This window comes from Saccopteryx leptura, chromosome 2 (genome assembly GCF_036850995.1).
Source record: "Saccopteryx leptura isolate mSacLep1 chromosome 2, mSacLep1_pri_phased_curated, whole genome shotgun sequence".
Classification (NCBI taxonomy): domain Eukaryota; kingdom Metazoa; phylum Chordata; class Mammalia; order Chiroptera; family Emballonuridae; genus Saccopteryx; species Saccopteryx leptura.
In genome coordinates, this window is record NC_089504.1 from 52920923 (window position 1) to 52940986 (window position 20064).

Genomic DNA, 20064 nt, shown 5'->3' on the forward strand with positions numbered 1-20064 from the left:
AAATCTTTTTTTTTTTAAAATGTAGTTCTACAACTTTCCTTTATTGCTAGTCAGTTTGGAACAGTATTTTTCCAAAACCCAATTTTTATTAGGTCTTATCAGGGAACCCAAACCAAGCTATAACAGAGCCCATTGGTGGTGTGAAATGGCTTCTCCCCATGCATTGCTCGGGCACTCCTGGTGTAAACCAAGTTCTATGTGTCACGGTGTAGGTAAGCCCTCATGTTCTGTCCCTCCAGGAAAGGGACAACAATCCATTTCCTGCACAGCAATCCCTTAAAAATAGCTTCTGCAACCTGAGATTATTAGGTTGCTGTTTGCTCTTTTGTGTCGGTCTTTTCTGAGTCTTGTGTTTAATCTTTTGAGTGTTTTGGGGCTCTGACGTGCATTTGTTTTCACTGCTGACTGCTGTGTCATTGCAGACAGTTCGGCCAGCTTGCCCTAGACGTGCTGGAAAAGGCATTCAAGCAGAATGAGAGGATGGCCATGAAGCTGCTGACCTATGAACTCAAGAACTGGAGCAATTCTACGTGTTTGAAACTGGCTGTTTCTGGGGGACTTCGGCCCTTTGTATCGCATACTTGTACCCAGATGCTCCTGACGGACATGTGGATGGGGCGCCTGAAAATGAGGAAAAACTCTTGGTTGAAGGTACCTTTATTTACTTTATAGAGTTTAATATTAGGTTAGTCTGAAGGTTTGTACTCTTGAGTTTATCTTTTCTTTGTTCCAGAATAGTGTCTTCAGAAAACCAATGAATATCTTTGATTCTCCCAGATGAGCTGGGAGCTTTCCAGTGGGATCTGATAGCTACTTACTTTACCTGCTACTACCACAGTTTCTTTCTAAATATGGAGATAACTGTACCCGCTCTGTCCATCTCAAAGACACACTCATGAAGGTGGCTAGAAGATGTTAATGGCATATAAACCTATACGCAAGATTTCATTATTAGTAAAAACTTCGTTGTCTGTGATAATTATAATAGAAGTAAACAAGATATTTTTAGTGAAATTTTCCTCAGTTTAAGAATACTAACTGATAGGCTCTGGGCAGTTGGCTCAGCAGTAGAGCATCAGCATGGCGTGTGGAAATCCCAGTTTCAATACCTAGTCAGGGCACATAGGAGAAACAACCATATGCTTTTCCACTCCTCCTCCCCTTCTCTCTCTCTCTTTCTCCTCCCTTCCCGCAGCCATGGCTCGAATGGTTGCAGCACTTTGGCCCCGGGCACTGAGGATGGCTCCATGGCCTTGCCTCAGGTGCTGAAATAGCTCAGTCGCCAAGCAATGGAACAGCCCCAAGAGGTCAGAGCATCACCCTGTAGGGGGCTTGCCAGGTAGATCCCAGTTGGGGCACATGCAGGAGTCTGCTTCTGCCTCCCTGCCTCCTGCCTCTCAAAAAAAGAAAACAAAAATCTGATAATAATCTAAATAAAATGAGCAATTTCTGTTATCTGCTCATTGAATGTGATGTTTCCAAGGATAAACTGCTGTTTTATAAAGTTGCCCTCAAATACAATTGTTCACACCACTAACTAGCTCTAAATTCTTCTATTTTGTTAGAATTTAGTCTTGTCTCTCTCACCTTGAATTATTAAGAGTAATTTAGTTAACTACTGAAGACATTTCATCTTTGACATTAAACCTAAACCTACAGCTTAAGGTTATGATTAAGCTTAAATGTATGTGCTTATGAAACTGAAAAAAAGTAGTGAAGCATGAGCATTAAGAACTCCATAGATTATATTTAATCATTTATTTTTATTCTTTCTAGAGTTCTTAAAAATGGGATGTGTCCCAAATAGAATGAATGTTCTTAAAATATATCTTTTTGGTGGATATGTCTAGAAAACACAGATATAAAAGATATAAGATATAAAATATACAAAAGAACTTGCACATTTTAAGGTTTTTTTTTTTTACAGAGACAGAGAGAGTCAGAGAGAGGGATAGACAGGGACAGACAGGACCGGGGAGAGATGAGGAACATCAATCATCAGTTTTTTGTTGCGACACCTCAGTTGTTCATTGATTGCTTTCTCATATGTGCCTTGACCGTGGGGCTACAGCAGACCGAGTAACCCCTTACTCAAGCCAGCGACCTTGGGTCCAAGCTGGTGAGCTTTGCTCAAACCAGATGAGCCCACGCTCAAGCTGGCGACCTTGAGGTCTCGAACCTGGGTCCTCCGCATCCCAGTCTGACACTCTATCCACTGCACCACCACTTGGTCAGGCCATTTTAAGATTTTGTACCATTGATTTTTAAAGAGGAGAGAGAGAGAGGAAAAGGGAAGTGGTAAGCATCAACTCATAGTTGCTTCTTGTACATCCCTTGAGTGGGCAAGCCTGGGGTTTCAAACCAGCAACCTCAGCATTCCAGGTTGATGCTTTATCCACTGTGCCACCACTGGTCAAGCCAGAACTGGCACATTTTGATTCTACTGAGTCTACAGAAATATGTGGAAAAAGGGATGATTCATGTTCTTGGTGGGAGAGAGTGGGATATTGTGAGATTTCATCACACTACTAAGAATGAGGTACAATTGAAATGTTATAAATTGTTTCTGGAATTTTCCATTTAATATGGAAAAATTTGGGGGGGTCATGGTTGACTGGGGGTAACTGAAACTATAGAAAGTGAAACTGGGTAAGGGGGGACTATTATCTATATATATTAAAACTTTTAAATGTATGTATGTACATGCATATATATTTTTTCTTTTTGTTTCACAAAAAAATGGGTGCATACTCTATTGTCCTAAGACTTGCTTTTTTTTTCATTTAATACAACTTGGATACCTTCTCATCATAGTCAAAATTGGTTTTGTCTTTTTAATGGTTGTACAGTATTTCACTGTTGGATTGTCCCATACTAGTTATCCCTTTATAGGTATACATTTACACTGATACCAGTGTTTTCCTATTACAACTGACTCTCCAGCGAATGTCCCTATCCACCTATGCTTGCATTCATGCATATTTCTGAGGGAGATGCTTCCAGAATTGGAATCATTAAGTTAAAAAGTATGTATAGAGTCAGGATAACAATTGAACTGGTGATGGGTCTGACATTTCATATACCCAAAAATCTTAATTTTGTTATCTGAATAATACTGTGCCTTGTTTAACCTCTACTATGTATTTTGCTTTGTTTTCTTTTAAAGATCATCATAAGTATTCTTTTACCACCCACCATTTTGACATTGGAATTTAAAAGCAAAGCAGAGATGTCACATGTTCCCCAGTCCCAGGATTTCCAGTTTACATGGCATAATGGTGACCAGAACCCCAGCAGTACCAAAGAAAACACTTACATGGTTAGTGCAATATCATAGTAACCTGAGCTTTCATGGTATTGACTCCACACAAACGCACACATCCACAAAATTTATTTAACAATCTTAGTCACATTATAGAATGGTCAGGGATAGCATGTATTATACATCTAATTAACTCCCATATATGCTTAAGCAAAACATGCCATTTCTTCTTCAAAGCCCAAATCACGGATTTTATTATATCTTGACAGCTGTTTAACTTTTCATATTGCTTTGTGAGTAGTAGAGTAAATATTTCTCTAAAACTACAATGAGAATTACCACATATCCTTAAAAATTTTTAATTATAAAGGTGCAAGTTTAGAATTTGCATTGATCTCACTGCTCTGCTCCACACATTTTTTTCATTTATTATATACAGCAGTTGAATAGTATTACTTGAGTCCCCAGGTGTATCCTCTTTCATGGATAACTTCAGCTACTTCTTGTGCAACCCTTGTCACTGAAGAGCCCCCAGTATGCTATCTGTGTGGGTGTATATTTTTGTGTTACATCTCAAGTTGTATCACTGCTTATAGAATTATCACTTACTGTGGGATGTTGTAAACATTTTTTCAGGTACTTAATATTTTAATGAGGCGTCTTTAGCTAGCATCTGGTCTCATACCTGTTTTTATTTAAGGGTTATATGTTATAACATTTTAAAATATTTGATACATATTAAATGGAAAACAATTAATTATAAAACTTTTTATGGCTGGCATTTGTTCTGATTTGTTAAGCATCTGTTTTGATTGGTTACTGCTTTGGCCAGAGCAGTTAAATGTTTTGACTTATGCTTCTTTGAATATGTATGTATTTCTCCCCTCTTCTTTCCTTTCTTTCCCCTCTCCCTCCCACTCTCCCTTTCTCCCTCCTTTCTCCTTTCTCTTCCTTCTTTCTTTGCCTAAAGCCATAGTAGTTCCATAGGCGAAATATCTTTGCCATTTGAAAATTAAATCTTTCTAGTTGCTAACCCCTTTAAAGCATGACTTTTGATGACGTGAGTTTTCTTAGGAACAAATATAGCAATATGGCAGAAAGAATTAACTAGGGGAAGAAGAGGACCCTTCTTACTGTGGATCAGTAGGTGAGGATTAGGGATAGGAGACTGTTTCATGATTGAGGGGGTGTTGAACTATGACTTGAGGATGTGGAGAAGGAAAATTGCATTTCAGTGGGAAGGAGACTGTAAGTAGGGCCTAGAGGCAGGAAATGCAAGGCATATATCAAATATTGTTAGTTGTGTGGCATGGCTAGAGTCCAGGTTATGGTGGACATGGAACAAGGAGGGAATATTCGCAGGTAGGGCTGGAAAGTAGAGTGAGGTTAGATCATGGAGACTCTTGTATATGATCTTGATCAAACAGGCCTTGACCATGGGACATGGGCAAGAGGGAGATAGCAAATATGATTGGGATGTTGATGGTTAAACAAGACCGTCTTTGAAGGGACATAGGGATGACTGGGAAAAGAGTAGCTTCCAAAGGGGAAAGATAAACTCAGTCTTAGACATGTTGCTAAATCACAATAAAATATTTTAAATAGTTGAATAATAATGTATTTTTATCAGAGTATCATTAAATGGCAATTGCTGTAATACAATGGAAAATAGAGCTGATTGTTGTAGTTATAATTTTATTCTGTGTGCCTGCTGGTATCAGATTCCTGTTCAAGAGAGAAAAAGAGGTCAGAAAGAGGTGAGGTGATAAGAGGGAAAGGGAGGGAGGAAGAAAGGGAGAGAGAGAGAGAGAGATTGATATTTGAGTAGCTTAAAAGCTAAGAAAAATATTTTTGTGTTTGCCTTAAGGACAAATACTCCTGAATCCGAATTTACACTTCCATGTTTTCTACATCATGGCGGTTGATGTATTTGAATTCAACTCAGAGTTAAGATCAATTAATACTATATAATCCATACCAAAATACCAAGAGTAATTAAAGTCCTAATGAAATACTCCAAGAAAGAATAGTAAGGGAAGTTATTTAATAACATGGTCATTACTTAAATTGCTTTCTGGGGTCTTTCAGCAGTGCTACTGATGTCATCAGAAACATAGTAAATGAAGACTTTGTAATCTGTTCTAAGCTATTTTAAGTGTGAACTGGTTCAAACCTGTCAGGAACCAGGTTGGTTCCTGCGCCTTTAAGTCACAACCCCACTTCTTTTTCCCAAAGTGACATGAATGCCATTCATGCCAGGCAGTGATGTAACCCATCTAGATGCCTGAGATCTCAAAAATGGCATTTTCCTTCCAGTGTATGGCCAAGAAACAAAACTTGATTTATTTCTTGGCTTGAAAAATTTTGCTATTTGTGAGGGTATAACACTAAAGAGAGCTTTTTTTGTGGATGGGTTGAAGAAACATACAATCTGAGAGGCATCAGAGAACCTTTTTTTAAAAATTTAATTAAAAAAAACCTAGAAAAGTAATGCATTTTCTGCTTTAAAATTAAACCACACTATACTCTATAAAGTAGGGTGAAATCTCATTGCCTCCCTTTTTACCTTCTCTACGTTTCCTCTTTCAAAAGCAAGCAGGCTACCAGTGCCTTTTTCTTTCCTTTCCCTCCTATTTCTAGTCTCTTCTCTGTGGGCATCTGTGTGGTCACATTCACACAATCACGTCTCTGAAACACAGATCCTCATTGCCCATGCCCTCCAAGGGTCCCTATGGCTGGCACATAACTTTTGAGAAACTGGTGAAAGATCTGACGCTTTCCCTAGAAAAATGCATGTACGGCACAAATATTTGCATATACAGTAGTTACAGGATGTTCAAGGAACTCCAGAAGCCCAGAGTCCTCGACCTTCAGGCAAAGAACCTCTGCTGTAAATGAGTGGGAAAGCTCTCAAAGCCAGACCTAAAACCAATGCCGGTTCTGCTCTCCTATGAAGTGGAAGAGATGTATTATCCACGAGTGTCCATTTTGTCCTCCTGTATCATGGAAATAATTATATTATTGGTTATTGACTTCATGAGGATTTTGTGGCTATACTTAGGTTCCAAGTACTGATAAAGGAGATTAAATAGAACAGGAACAGAGACCATTTAAAAGTCCTTGGTAGTAAGTACCCTTAGTATGAGCAGGTTTGATTTTTAGAGATTTAGCTTGCATTTCAGGAGGACCCTGTGACTGGTCAAAGACTTTTATAAGACATACAGTTTTCTTTCTTTCAAGAATAAGATTACAATTTGGCAAGTGGGTGCCCAATTAATTTTTAACATATTTATTATATATATTTATGATATTTTTGTATATTTGCATATGTCAATATTTTAGTTAAGCTCCTGACAATAAATTATCTGTTTACTTTACAGAAAGACTGTGATGTGGAAAGGGGCCCTGAAGAGAAACTAGATGAAAATCAGCAGTTTGTTTTAAAGAGTGGTCCTCAAATCCTTCCACTGACCAGGAAAGTCTATGAGTTCTACAGTGCTCCGATTGTCAAATTTTGGTTTTATACGGTTGGTTTCATTGTAACAATTTATGATGGTTAATAGCTAATGATAACATTGATAATGATATGTCTGATTTGCCAACTTGTGGTAAAATGTAGAATTGCAGTTAAAAAAACAAAAAAAGAATGACCAAAGAAGTAGGGAAGAGGATTAGAGAAAAGCAAGTAAAGGTTAGAGTAGATCTCTCCTGGCTTGGGAGTGAAAAAACAAGCATTTGCTTTCCAGAGTGCTTCCCATTAGCAAGCTGGGACTGAGCATTTCGAACTATGTGGCACAATAAGATCAATAACATTGGTTATAGAATTAAGTGATGCATAGGTTCTTTTCTCCATCTTGGGCAAACATCAGCAGTTCAGTAGATTTTTTCTTTGTAGCAATAATGTGTAATATAGACCAAAAAAATTTGCACATATTGTTGTTTTTTTTTGTCTTCATGACATGTTTATAAATATATAGGGCACAGTAAATTGTAGAATTTTAATTGTATGAACAAATACTAAATCTGTTAGGGACAGTAGAGATAAGGAGAAAACATGAATTGTACTTCAAATGTATTGAGTACTTTTCACTTTTATTTAATAACAGTATTTTGCTAATGCTTATTTATACTTAAGTTGCTCATGGCCAGGATTTTGTATTTTTAAAACATTTGAATTGTAACTATAAAAGCATATTTATCTGAATGTGTTAGATTTCAAAATATTTTCTTGCTCAACTACATACTAATTTTATTTATACTTATTGAATAAGTAAATAACTCTGAATGACTTTCATCTGTTTTCAAAAGTCAAATGATATTTTACCATTTTTGTAAATATATCATAAAATATCTTAGAGACTCTGATAGTAGCTCTGAGAGGTTTTTTTTAACCATAGTCATATCATTGGGAAAAGATTATTCAACTACTTCTTTCCTTAGAAATGTACAGCTTACAAACTCTTAAAGACAGGAGCAAAGCTAAGAAATAGAATTACAACAAGAATTGCAAACAATAGAAATATGCCAGCCAGATCTGCCCACCATAACTGATGGTGAGCACAGGCATTTTAGCCTTGGCGATCACGTTGCTAGATTATGGCATATGTGCTTTTATTGAAACAGTGTCTTGTTAGAAATGTTAATATGAAAAAGCAAAAATGTAAACATTTTTCAGATTTTTAAAATTAAATTATTCCATTGATTTTAGAGAGAGGGAAGAGAAAGAGAGAGGGAAGCATCAACTCATTGTTCCTTTGAGTTGTTCCGTGTATTTGTGTACTCATTGCTTGCACCTTGTATGTGCCCTGGCCGGGATCAAACCCATGATGTTGACATGCTGGGATGTTGCTATATCCACTGAGTGACCTATCCAGGACTTTCAGATCTTTTTTTTAAGAATGGAAAAGAAAAAGAGTCAGAAGCAATACTACCAAAATCAATAGTGCTACAGTGTCTGGTGACCACGAAACAATGACAATAATGTAAAAAATGACTACTTGATAGAACAGATTTATTAGCTTTATCTTTAAGGGGTTATCAAACATACTCAGACTTTGAGACATAGACCCAGGGAAGTATAGGATTAATAGAATTTATCCTAATTTTTTGTTAGCTTTTCTACTACAGAAAAGGTGGCATGGAAATAGAGGTCCATGGTAAAAGTAATGATTCTTGCCCTGGTCAGGTTGCTTAGTTGGTTAGAGACTTGTCCCGATATGCCAAGGTTGCGGGTTGATCTGTGGTCAGGGCACATATAAGAATTAACCAGTGAATGTATAGATAAGTGGAACAACAAATTGATGTTTCTTCTCTCTTTATTTCTCTCAAAATCAATAAATAAATATTTTTTAAAAAATGATTCTTGTGAGATGAACCAACACTTATACAATCATACCCATTTTTCTCTCTACTGACCTGGGATTTTTTTTTCTTTTCTTTTTTTTTTTTTTTATAAATAATTTTTTTTTTTTTTTAATCTTTCTGAAGCTGGAAACGGGGAGAGACAGTCAGACAGACTCCCGCATGCGCCCGACCGGGATCCACCCGGCACGCCCACCAGGGGGCGATGCTCTGCCCCTCCTGGGCGTGGCTCTGTGGTGACCGGAGCCACTCCAGTGCCTGGGGCAGAGGCCAAGGAGCCATCCCCAACGCCCGGGCCATCTTTGCTCCAATGGAGCCTTGCTGCGGGAGGGGAAGAGAGAGAGAGGAAGGAGAGGGGAAGGGGTGGAGAAGCAGATGGGCACCTCTCCTATGTGCCCTGGCCGGGAATCGAACCCCGGACTTCTGCACGCCAGGCTGATGCTCTACCACTGAGCCAACCGGCCAGGGCTATAAATAAATTTTTATTTTAATGGGGTGACATCAATAAATCAGGGTACATATATTCAAAGAAAACATGTCCAGGTTATCTTGTCATTCAATTCTGTTGCATACCGATCTACTGACCTGGGATTTTTAGCAGAAGTGTTAGTCAGCTAGCATTGTGTATTATCTTTGAAGCTGTTTAAAGGCTGCACCACCCTGGCTGGATTACTCAGTTGGTTGGAACATCATCCCGAAGCATGGAGGTTGCTGGTCCAATTCCCGGTTGGGGCACATTTAGAAACAGCTTGATGATCCTGTCTCTCTCTTCCTTCCTCTCTCACTAAAATGAATACATAAAAATAAAAAATAAATAAATAAAGTGTGGCACCATCTCATGCATTTTTTGTGATCTTGGAAATTGGCAAAGCCTTTCTAGTGGGCAATTTAGTAATATGTGTCACAGTTTTAAATGTTTGTACTCAGCTATTTTATTTCTGGGAATATATCTTAAGAAGGTAAAAGTGTCAGAAAGCATTACAAAGCTGTTATCACTATGTACATATATATGTGTGCGTTTACTGTGTTTTAATTCTTTTAAGAGTTTGGAAATCTCTGTTTAATATACCCAGTTAACTCTGGCCAATTGGCTCAGTGGTAGAGTGTTGGCCCAGCATGTGGATATCCTGGGTTTGATTCCCAGTCAGGGCGCACAGGAGAAGTGCCCATCTGCTTCTCTACCTCTCCCCCTTGAGCTTCTCTCTCCCTCTCTCTCTCTTCCCCTTCTGCAGCCATGGCTTAATTGGAGCAAGTTGGCCCTGGGTGCTGACGGTCTCTCCATGCCCTCTGCCTGAGGTGCTAGGAAGAGCTCAGTTGCTGAGCAACAGAGCAGCAGCCTCTAATGGGTAGAGCATCGCTAGGTAGGGGCCTTGCCAGATGGATCCTGGTTGGGGTGCATCATGTTGGAGTCTGTCTCTGCCCCTCCTCCTCTCACTGAATAAAAAACCCCACAAACATACTTCTTCTTCTTCTTCTTCTTTTTTTTTTTTTTCAGTGAGAGGCAGAGAGACAATGAGGCAGACACCTGGTATGGTCCCAGAAGGGGATCCACCCAGCAACCTGTTCTTAGAGCGAGCTATCCTCAGCACCCACAGCAATGCTTGAACCAGTTGAGCCACTGTCTGTGGGAAGGGAAGAGAGAGAGGAGAGGGAGAGGGAGAGAAGCAGATTGTTGCTTTTATTGTGTGCCCTGCCCACTGGGAGTCAAACTTGGGACATCCATACACTGGGCCGGCGCTCTATCCACTTAGCCACCGGCCAAGTCTGAAGTAACATATTCTTGAATGTCTACCATGAGTAAGGCCAAGTGCTGAGATAAAGACATCAAAAGTCTTTAATGTAATTAAATATGGACAATACTTTTTCACTAACCAGAATATTTTAACATAAAATAAAAAACTCCCAGCAATAGTAAATGCCATGAATTATGATATATATTTGAAAATATGCACCTACTGATGCCACTCACTTGGTGTGATTGGCACACACACGTTTTCTATGTTTAAATGGAGAAGAAGGTATATGGTCTCCTCTTGGCTTGGTGTTAGCCTAAAAATGCCCATTCTGGAATGGTCAGTGTTCTGGAAATTCTGATGAGGAGTATGTGGTTCCGTCTTGGCTTGGTGTTAGCCTAAAAATGCCCATTCTGGAATGGTCAGTGTTCTGGAAATTCTGATGAGGAGCGAACAGGGAAAGAAAGTGACCCTTGCCCATGCATTTGAAAATGGTGATTTTTTTCACTCCTGCTCCTTATTCCTAGAATATAAAACTGATTCTTGCTTTTTCCTCAATATTAGGTCATCAATAATCAGAGGGTGGTCTGAGTTGTATGATATTTTCATGTTATCACATTGAAGGTCACTTGTGTGTTTCTGCTCAGCTCGGTCCGTGTCTCCTTAGCCTCCTCCATTATGACCATCACTCACGCCCTGGGAATGTGTGTCCCCCTCACAGATGGTGTACTTGGCATTCCTCATGCTGTTCACTTACACTGTGTTGGTGGAGATGCAGCCCCAGCCCAGCATGCAGGAGTGGCTCGTTATCATGTACATCTTCACCAATGCCATTGAGAAAGTCAGAGAGGTGAGCTATCCTGTCTCCCTTTGTCTTCCACACACCTCTGCAAGAGGTGTTCCGGGCTCTGGCGAGGAAAATGAACAGGTCAAGGGTGAGGGTGTGACAGACCATGGTGATTCTGATTTGTGCACTGCAGGAAGGGTGTTTAGAAGAGAATTTCTGATTGCAATCCTCTATCTTAGCCAGTGACATTCTTTTGGTTACTGCTCTTTGAAATCAGTTGTTTGCAAGGACATCTTAGTGTGATCCATCCTAGAGTGATGCTATCTAATTTTTATTAGACCTTTCAACTCTTTGGTTTCCTGGAAATGTTGTTTTTTTGGGGGTAAATAGTATTGATTGTTCATAGCCTAGCGTTACTTGGAAATTATCAGTGCATCCCAGAGTAGCACATACATGGTCAAAGTTGTACAATAAGTAAAAAATTAACTTATGGCTTTTGAGAGATTCTGATAAATATCTTTGAAAATTCTTCTGGGGCAAGTAGTCCAAAAAAAAAAAAAAGACAAAATTTTGTTTTTAGTTTGCAATGAGTCACTTTAAAAATGAATAATGCAGTAATAACTGTAATCACATGCAGTTATGACATAGACTGTTTTAGATACCAATGTGTATATCTATGTCTACACATTTACATACATTGATTTTTCTCCTAGAACTAATTTGACCAATGTTATAGACTAAGAAAATGTATTCATAGTAATTATACTTATTGTTTGCTTGTTACTATTGATTTATAGATTATAGAAAACAATTCAGAAAGAAAAACATCTGAATTCTACCATTTTTGGCCTTCAAGGGAAATAGGTTTACTGTTTTACATTTCAGTTTGTCTGATATTTGTTACAGGATAATTTCTTGTACTAGTGAGTTCTAGTATCACACTATAATTAATCTGTCAACAACTCACTAAAGAGTGAGTAGGGCTAGATTATAGAATTCCTTGGTTTCAAACCAGTCTTCATTGCACCTGTTTTTACCACATGAAATGGAGTTGTAGCTATGCATTAATATTGCAATATTAAGTTTTACAATGTCTTGGTATTTCCTTGTGTTATTTTAGGATTAATGAAAGCTAGAAAAACTACTTTAAAAAAATTTCTGTTTAGGGTTTCAAATAGCTGGCTAATATTTATAGAATTGTTTAAATAATTACCCAAGGATAATTTAAGTCTCCAAAATCCCCTTGTGATCTATTATTTGGCAGGATTTAAATTACACCTTAAATGAAACGGTTGATGTATTAAAGGAGATGATATTGATGAGACTCTCGGATTATACCTCATTCATTAAGTTTCCTTCTTCTATCTTCTTTTAGGTTTGTAGTTCAGAACCTGAAAAGTTTACTCAGAAGGTAAAGGTATGGATTAATGAGTACTGGAACCTAATGGAAACTGTGGCGACTGCCCTGTTTTTGGTTGGTTTTGGCCTTCGGTGGGGTGACCCTCCCCTTCATACAGCAGGAAGGCTTATATACTGCATTGACATCATATTCTGGTTCTCACGGCTCCTGGACTTCTTTGCTGTGAATCAGCATGCAGGTCCATACGTGACCATGATTGCAAAAATGGTGAGTACAGTCTGCTTCTGTATTCTCATGCCCTTTTTATGCTCCTACCTACTTTTATGGTTCACATTGAATAGTTTAAGTTTTGAAATTATGTATAGACGTACAGAGAATTACATCACTTCATCACTACTTTCTTTTAACCGCAAACTCATATTTAACAGACGTCCTTATGTAGCATATCAGGTGGTTGATTAGGATTCCAAGTTTACACTTTTGGAATAAGGACCAGATGTTATGAGATTGAATCAAATTTGTCTCTTGAGTATGGTAATTCCTAAGGACTAGATTTGTGTAAAACTACCACCAACAATATTTTCTGCTAAATTATTGATTTACTTTTTTATTGTTTCATCTCCAGCCAACTCTCCAGTTGGCTATGTGATTACTATGGGCCACACACTGTTCTAAGTAGTTGGTATAGATTAATTCATATACTTTTCAACTTTATGAGATAGGTATTTTTTAATTTTAGTAAATTTATTCATTTTAGTAAGTTTCCCAATAGGGGAGCCAGGATTCAAATCTGGGCCACTCAGCTTTGTCATTGGCACTCACTATGCAGTTGAATTAGCCTCATCCCCCTGGCTGTGCACAGGATGTAAGACCCAGCTGCTAGGAATACAGTACCTCAAGATCATCTTTGCTTTTTCTTCTAGAATTCTCACTGGCTAATTCATGAGAAGGAAGGTTAGTGCTGAAACAGAGGAAGAGGATAGAAAAGGGAGCACCTCCAGGATTCCAAGATAGACTTTTCTTTAAGACCAGCAATGTGTTCTGTGGTCTTTGTGACTTTGGTATTAATTAGATAGGTTATGCTGAGGTAACCAAAATAGCTGAGTGAGTTACACAAGTTTCTTTTTCCCTAATGCAAAGTTTGATGAATGCTCACGGGGCTTTCCTCTATTCAGTGACTCAGGGATCCAGAATCCTTTCATCTTGTGACTAGCAATGTCAGCCCGTGGCTTCTAAGGTCTCCTATGACAGGGAATAAGTGGAATGGGGAAAGTCTAATGACTTTTGACTACTCTGGGCCAGAAGTGACTCAAGTCACTGTCTCTCCATAGCCCATTGGCCTCATGGAAGAAAGGCTAAGAAATGTAGAGAAGCTCTAAATGCTCATGGAATAATTGTCTCTGTCACAGTGAACAAACAGGCTGAGCTGATGTACATTTAGTAAGTGAAATGAACTATGTAAAAGGGCCTTTAAAAATTATAACACAGAGGTCTGTGTCCTATAAGCTGTTCTCTATTGTGCATTATAAAAATAAAACTTACTTTGAATACAAAGTCTAGGTGTTTGAGACTTATGAACCACTGGATTTCACAAATATTCTTTCATAGTTGCTTTTTGCATTTTTTTTGTTTTGGGGGTCCCCCACTTCGTTAGGGTACTCAGTAGCTTGGATTTTTTCAGCAGATTCTTTGCCTGAGCCATTTCTCACACTCCAATCAGTTCTTGAAAATAATTATGGAAATAAAGAACCATTTTACTAATTTAAGTACCCCTATGATTTTTTTCTTTTTCTAATCTCTGGTCCGATTGGTGAAAAGTTGGATATTAGCTAATCACAGGCTGTTCACATTTCATTACAGCTTAAGAAAAGAAACACAGATTCTCTCCTGTTAGCAAATTTATGGTATTCCATAGGCCACATTGATGTAAAACACATACTGTGCAGGGAAAACAAAATGCTTTAGCCAAAGGACATCCATCTTTGTATGGACTAGGACATATTGTTCAATGACCAGGCAATCGTATTATTGACACATATGATTATGATTGTTGCTAGTATTTTGTTTTAAATTTCAAATATATGATAAAATTCTTGTGGTGCTGTGCTATTTTACAGACAGCAAACATGTTCTACATTGTGATCATAATGGCCATCGTCCTGCTGAGCTTCGGAGTGGCACGCAAGGCCATCCTTTCGCCAAAGGAGCCTCCGTCGTGGAGCCTCGCACGAGATATTGTATTTGAGCCCTACTGGATGATGTATGGAGAAGTCTACGCACCAGATATTGACGGTGAGTAGGAGAGTTCATCAAATTTCTAGTATTCGAAGTTAATGTGCAAAATATTTGCTTAGAAGCATAGGACTATGATTCATCATATCTCATTCTTTTAAATTCTTCTTTTTTTTCTTTTTTGTAGTTTGTTCAGGCAAGTCATCTTGCCCTCCTGGTTCTTTTCTTACTCCATTTCTTCAAGCTGTCTACCTCTTCGTGCAATATATCATCATGGTGAACCTGTTAATTGCTTTTTTCAAGTAGGTTATTTTCATCAAATGTGATTATTTTGTTCGAATCAAAATGAGGACAAGTATTTTGAGTAGATTCCCATGTATGTTGAACATGTAACCTTTGATTTTTTTGTGTGTCCCATAGCTTATTACTATCAATACTATTTTAAAATATGGCCATGAAACTACTGTTAGGAAGACAGTAGACTATGAGAAGAGAAAAAAATATTAATAGAACGTATCATAAAAGCAGAATGAAAGAAAATCATACATTGTAATTAAGTATAGTTGGAATTATGAAAAAATAATAGTTGATGAGATTGAAAGTTAGCTAAGGAACACTTGATATTTTTTCTTCACTTGGCTCCCAGTATATCTTAGTTTTTGTTTTCTTCTATCTCACTTTTCACTTATTCTCAGTCTCCTTCTCTGGGTCATCTTCTTAACTTTTTAACATTGGAATTCCCCTGGGCCCAGACCAGGCTTGTCTTTTATTTACACTTTGGTGATCTTGGATAGTTTCCTGTATATACTGACAAATCCTAATTTATATCTCTAGCACCAATTCTTTTTTAAAGATTTTATTTATAGATTTTACAGGGTGCCAGGGGAAGCAAGAAGTATCAACTATTAGTTGCTTCATTTTAGTTGTTTGTTGATTGCTTGTTGTATAGGCCTTGACTAGGCAAGCCAAGGGTTTTGAACTGGTGACCTTTGCATTCCAGGTCAACGCTTCATCACTGCATCACCACAGGTTAGGCCTAGCCCCAATTTTTTTCCTTGAACTTCAGTCCTGTAGGTCCAACAACCCCCTTCCATCGCTAGTCAGATATATGATAGATTTCTAAAATTTTAAATGTTCAAATTCTTGATCTCTCCTCTTTCCCAACATGTACTTATTTTACTTATAGTTTTCCCAAAATCTATGAGGAAGACCACACGTTTTCTTCAAAGTTCCATCTTTCCAGATACTCAGACCAAAGGCCTTGGATTCATTCTTAATGCCTCTAGTACTTTCAACTCTAAACTGTTAGGAATGACTCTGCCTTCAAATAGATCACCATTCCAGCCACCTCTCACCACCCCACCGCTACTACAGAGCCTTCTAATTTATTTTTCTGCTTCTGTTTTTGACTCTATATTTTTTTATCAGCACAATGACACTTTACAAACATACCCTGCGTGATGTCACCCCTCTGCACCAGATTCTTCAGTAGTTTCCATTGCATTCTGGATAAAAGTCAAAGTTCTTACCATGACCTAGAGGGCCCTATGTCACTTGGCTTCCCTTCTCCCTCTCGAACCACACATCACACTACTTTCCCCCTAATCCGTTTCTTTCCAACCACATTGTCCCCTCATAGTTTTCCAAGCAACACAGGTGTGTTTGCCTTTGCTGTTCCCTCTGTTTGGAATGCTCTTCCCAGACATCAGTGTGATTTATTCCTTCACCCTTTTCAAGTCTTTGCCCAAACATTCCCTTTTGAATCAGGCCTAACTGAAGGCTGATATTTACAAGTGCAGTCCCCTATTCTTTAGTCGTCTCTTAGGCATACCCAGTCCTTCTCTTCTTTCTTTATACCCACTTACATTATATATACAAATATAATTTTATAATTTACATATTGTATTTTTCTGTTTATCTGGCTTCTCTACTAGACTATAAGCTCCTCAAGTATAAATTGGTAATTTTGGTTTATTTTGGGTTTTTTTCTCATGAATTTACCACAAGTGCTACAAAACTAAGAAAAAGGAAATCAATGCATGAATCTAATTAAAGAAAGTAGAGAAGGTAAATGGTGGAGGAAGGCAAAATAAGCCAGAACACTAGAAAAATGACTTACACGTAGTAGGGAGGGCATACCTTCCTGCTTTTTGCAAGATTATATGATAGTTTTTATTACTTTTAAATTCAACATTTTATGAATTTTAAAATTTATTGGTGTTTAGTTATTATAGCAAATTTTTTTGACAGCAACAGAGAGAATGTCAGAGAGAGGGACAGATAGGGACAGATAGACAGGAACGGAGAGAGATGAGAAGCATCAGTTCTTCATTGTAGCACCTTAGTTGTTCATTGATTGCTTTCTCATATGTGCCTTGATGGGGGGGCTACAGCAGAATGAGTGACCCCTTGCTCAAGCCAGTGACATTGGGCTTCGAGCCAGTGACCTTTGAGTCATGTCTATGATCCCACACTCAAGCCACTGACCCTGCACTCAAGCTAGTGAGCTCATGCTCAAGCCGGATGAGCCTGTGCTCAAGCCGGCGACCTCAGGGTTTTGAACCTGGGTCCTCTCTGTCCCAGTTTGACGCTCTATGCACTGCACCACTGCCTGGTCAGGCATAGCTACTTTTTGATATATTAAATAATATCAAGAGAAAGATGTGAGATTTTTGTTTCTCAAAAACATCAGGTATCAAGAGAGGTAGAGAGATTCTCACATAGACCAGTTTTCTCGCTTTAGAGATGAGCACATTGAGGACCAAACAAGGTGAGAAAGGCAAAATCTGTCTACTTATACAGGAGCCCCTTCACAGTTCTTAATACCTATAATTACTGAGAACCTGAAATACACTGCTGGTGGACAGTAATCTGATGGTTCTCAGACTTGATCATGCAGGAGAATCACCTGGAGAGATTACTGAGCTACAAATTGCTATAATGTCTACCTCTGGAGTTTCTAATATGATAGATCTGGGATGAGGCCCAAGAATTTGCATTTCTGACAATTTTTAGGTGATATTGTTGCTTCTGGGTTAGTGACCACTTTGAGAACTACTGTTAAAACTCAGTCATCTCTTTCCTTCATTCACTTTGCGGACTTTGTGAAATGTGCCCCTTACTCTCTTCCTGAACTGGCTTTCTCCAGAATAGTCCTGGTTACTTTCTTTGTCATTATTCCAGTTTAGAGTTGCCTATGTTTTTATTTGCTTAATTTGGCTGCCTTTCTCAAGTACTTCTCTGCTATCTCTCTCTAAAGAGACTTAATTTTATATTAATCTAGGTGACATGTTAAAATGGATGTTCTGTTTTGTCATGGCCTCATCATGTTATAGACTTAAAGCTAAGTAGTTAAGAGGATGTTGTTTTAGAATAACTGAAGAACTGTACCACCTACCACAACCTAATAGGATATTTTATAATGTCAGTATACTTACTGTACTATCTGCATATTATAATTGATTTAATTAAAGGGAACATCTAAGCTGGCCTACCAATTAACAGATACTTTTATTGTAAACTTTATCTAAATAATATATCTACCTTCTAATTAGAAGCAGTACTTATTGGTTTCTTTTAGAATGAATTTATGCTTTTTCCCTGTCTTTTCTTCTTCATTAATATTAGTTTGTTTGGGTGTTTTAGCTAGAATTATTCTAGCAGTTCTCACGTTTGTCATTAAGAGAATCTGTTTATAAGGCTGATGATGTAGAGGAACATTAATGCAGTTTACCATGAATGATGAATTTTGGACTGAAAGGAGCTTATGTGAGAAGACATGGTGAACCAACAATAATGTTCAGTTCCAGATGCAGTTTCTGTTCATTGCATTTAAAATGTTATCATTTTCTTCTTTTTGATGGTAATTTCTACATTTTTTTTTATTATTATGACTAGATAGTTGATTGCAGAAGGTGATTAATGTGTTTTGTTTGGTGGAAGAATAATTAGAAATATGGTGAATATTGTTTTCATTGACTAATCTGGTAATATAAGGTGAATCAATCATAAAAGTTGGAAAATAAAGGAAAAAATATGTTATATTTCAGGATTCCATATTAAAACCTATTTCCTCTCTTATTACAATTTACAGTAATGTTTATGTAGATATGAAATCCATTTCAAATAAATTGTGGAAATACAATCGCTATCGGTACATCATGACCTACCATGAGAAGCCATGGCTGCCCCCACCTTTCATCCTGCTGAACCACGTTGGTTTCTTCCTTCGCTGTCTTTGCCATCATCCAGCTCCAAGTGACCAAGAAGAGGGTGATGTTGGATTAAGTAAGTTTTCATTGGTGGGGCAGGAGGAAGAGAGTAAAGAGTGGAGATCCAAGCTGAAGACACATCGCAGCATTGTCAATTAAATTCAGGGCACAGGATGGAAGGTTCTGGGAGTTAACTGACAATAGAGTATCAACTAAAGAGCTGGTCTCAGTAAATACATTGATTTCATTATGTGGTTGTAGTGCCACTTGCCAAGATTATCTGATACTTTAAAAGAAAGGAATAGGTAGGAACAGGATCTCTGTTTGAATGTGTGAAAGCTTTACGTCTCCTGTGTTTTCTCTGCTGACCTGACAATTCATGGTCTAAGGAAAATAGATAAGCAAGATGTTTTGCTTAACTTATTAAGCAGTTGTGGTTCTCTCGTTCTGTAATCTGCTGAATGTGGAGGTGATTCTGAATGGATGCTTCACATCTTCAAGAACTTCAACTCAGGATGCAGAAGAGTGGGTTCGTTCTTTTCCTCTCTCTTTCTGTCTCTCTGCAAAGCTTAAGTCTATATAGTTTGAGATTCTCCTAGTTCATTTTGCTTAGCCAGATCTTGACTGCATGGTATGACTGGCATACTAATCATTGTAGGAGAACATTCCTTATTGTGCTTTTACAGCTCTCCCATTGTTCCTATCAAGCAATCCCACTATTGATACCAGACCCATTTCCAGATAATTCCTCAATATAGAACAAATAGGTGGCATAAATCCACAATCCTTTATCCCAAATTCTAAATCCAAAGTACCTCTGAAAATGGAAAGTCTTTTTTCTTTGTAAGTTGTGGGAAGACTCATTTGGATAGAAGTGGCTTATAAGACTAATGTGAACCCACTTATTCTCTTTACCCCATGTAGCGTGAATATTTATTGATTTTGCTGCTAAAATAGTCATGTGTTTGATTACAGGGACTTCTCTGGCCCCAGCTAGGGATTTTACTTCGTTTATGATATATGCACTCCTTTACTTTTCTAAAACTAGAGAAAACAATTCTAAATTCTAGAACACATCTTGTTCCAGCAGTTTCAGATTAGGGGTTACGGAGTATTTA

General features: G+C 38.0%; 1 protein-coding gene across 5 annotated transcripts in view; it reads left to right on the forward strand.

The window, feature by feature from the left end:
• The window catches only part of TRPM6 (transient receptor potential cation channel subfamily M member 6), a 186769-nt gene that overhangs the window by 99571 nt on the left and 67134 nt on the right, over positions 1-20064 (forward strand). For all 5 annotated transcript variants that reach the window (XM_066367977.1, XM_066367980.1, XM_066367978.1 and 2 more), the window contains 8 exons: positions 423-651; positions 3167-3319; positions 6643-6789; positions 11078-11206; positions 12519-12770; positions 14621-14795; positions 14923-15037; positions 18829-19022. In XM_066367977.1, coding sequence (XP_066224074.1) covers positions 423-651; positions 3167-3319; positions 6643-6789; positions 11078-11206; positions 12519-12770; positions 14621-14795; positions 14923-15037; positions 18829-19022 — 1394 coding nt within the window. The remainder of the gene's footprint in view (positions 1-422; positions 652-3166; positions 3320-6642; positions 6790-11077; positions 11207-12518; positions 12771-14620; positions 14796-14922; positions 15038-18828; positions 19023-20064) is intronic.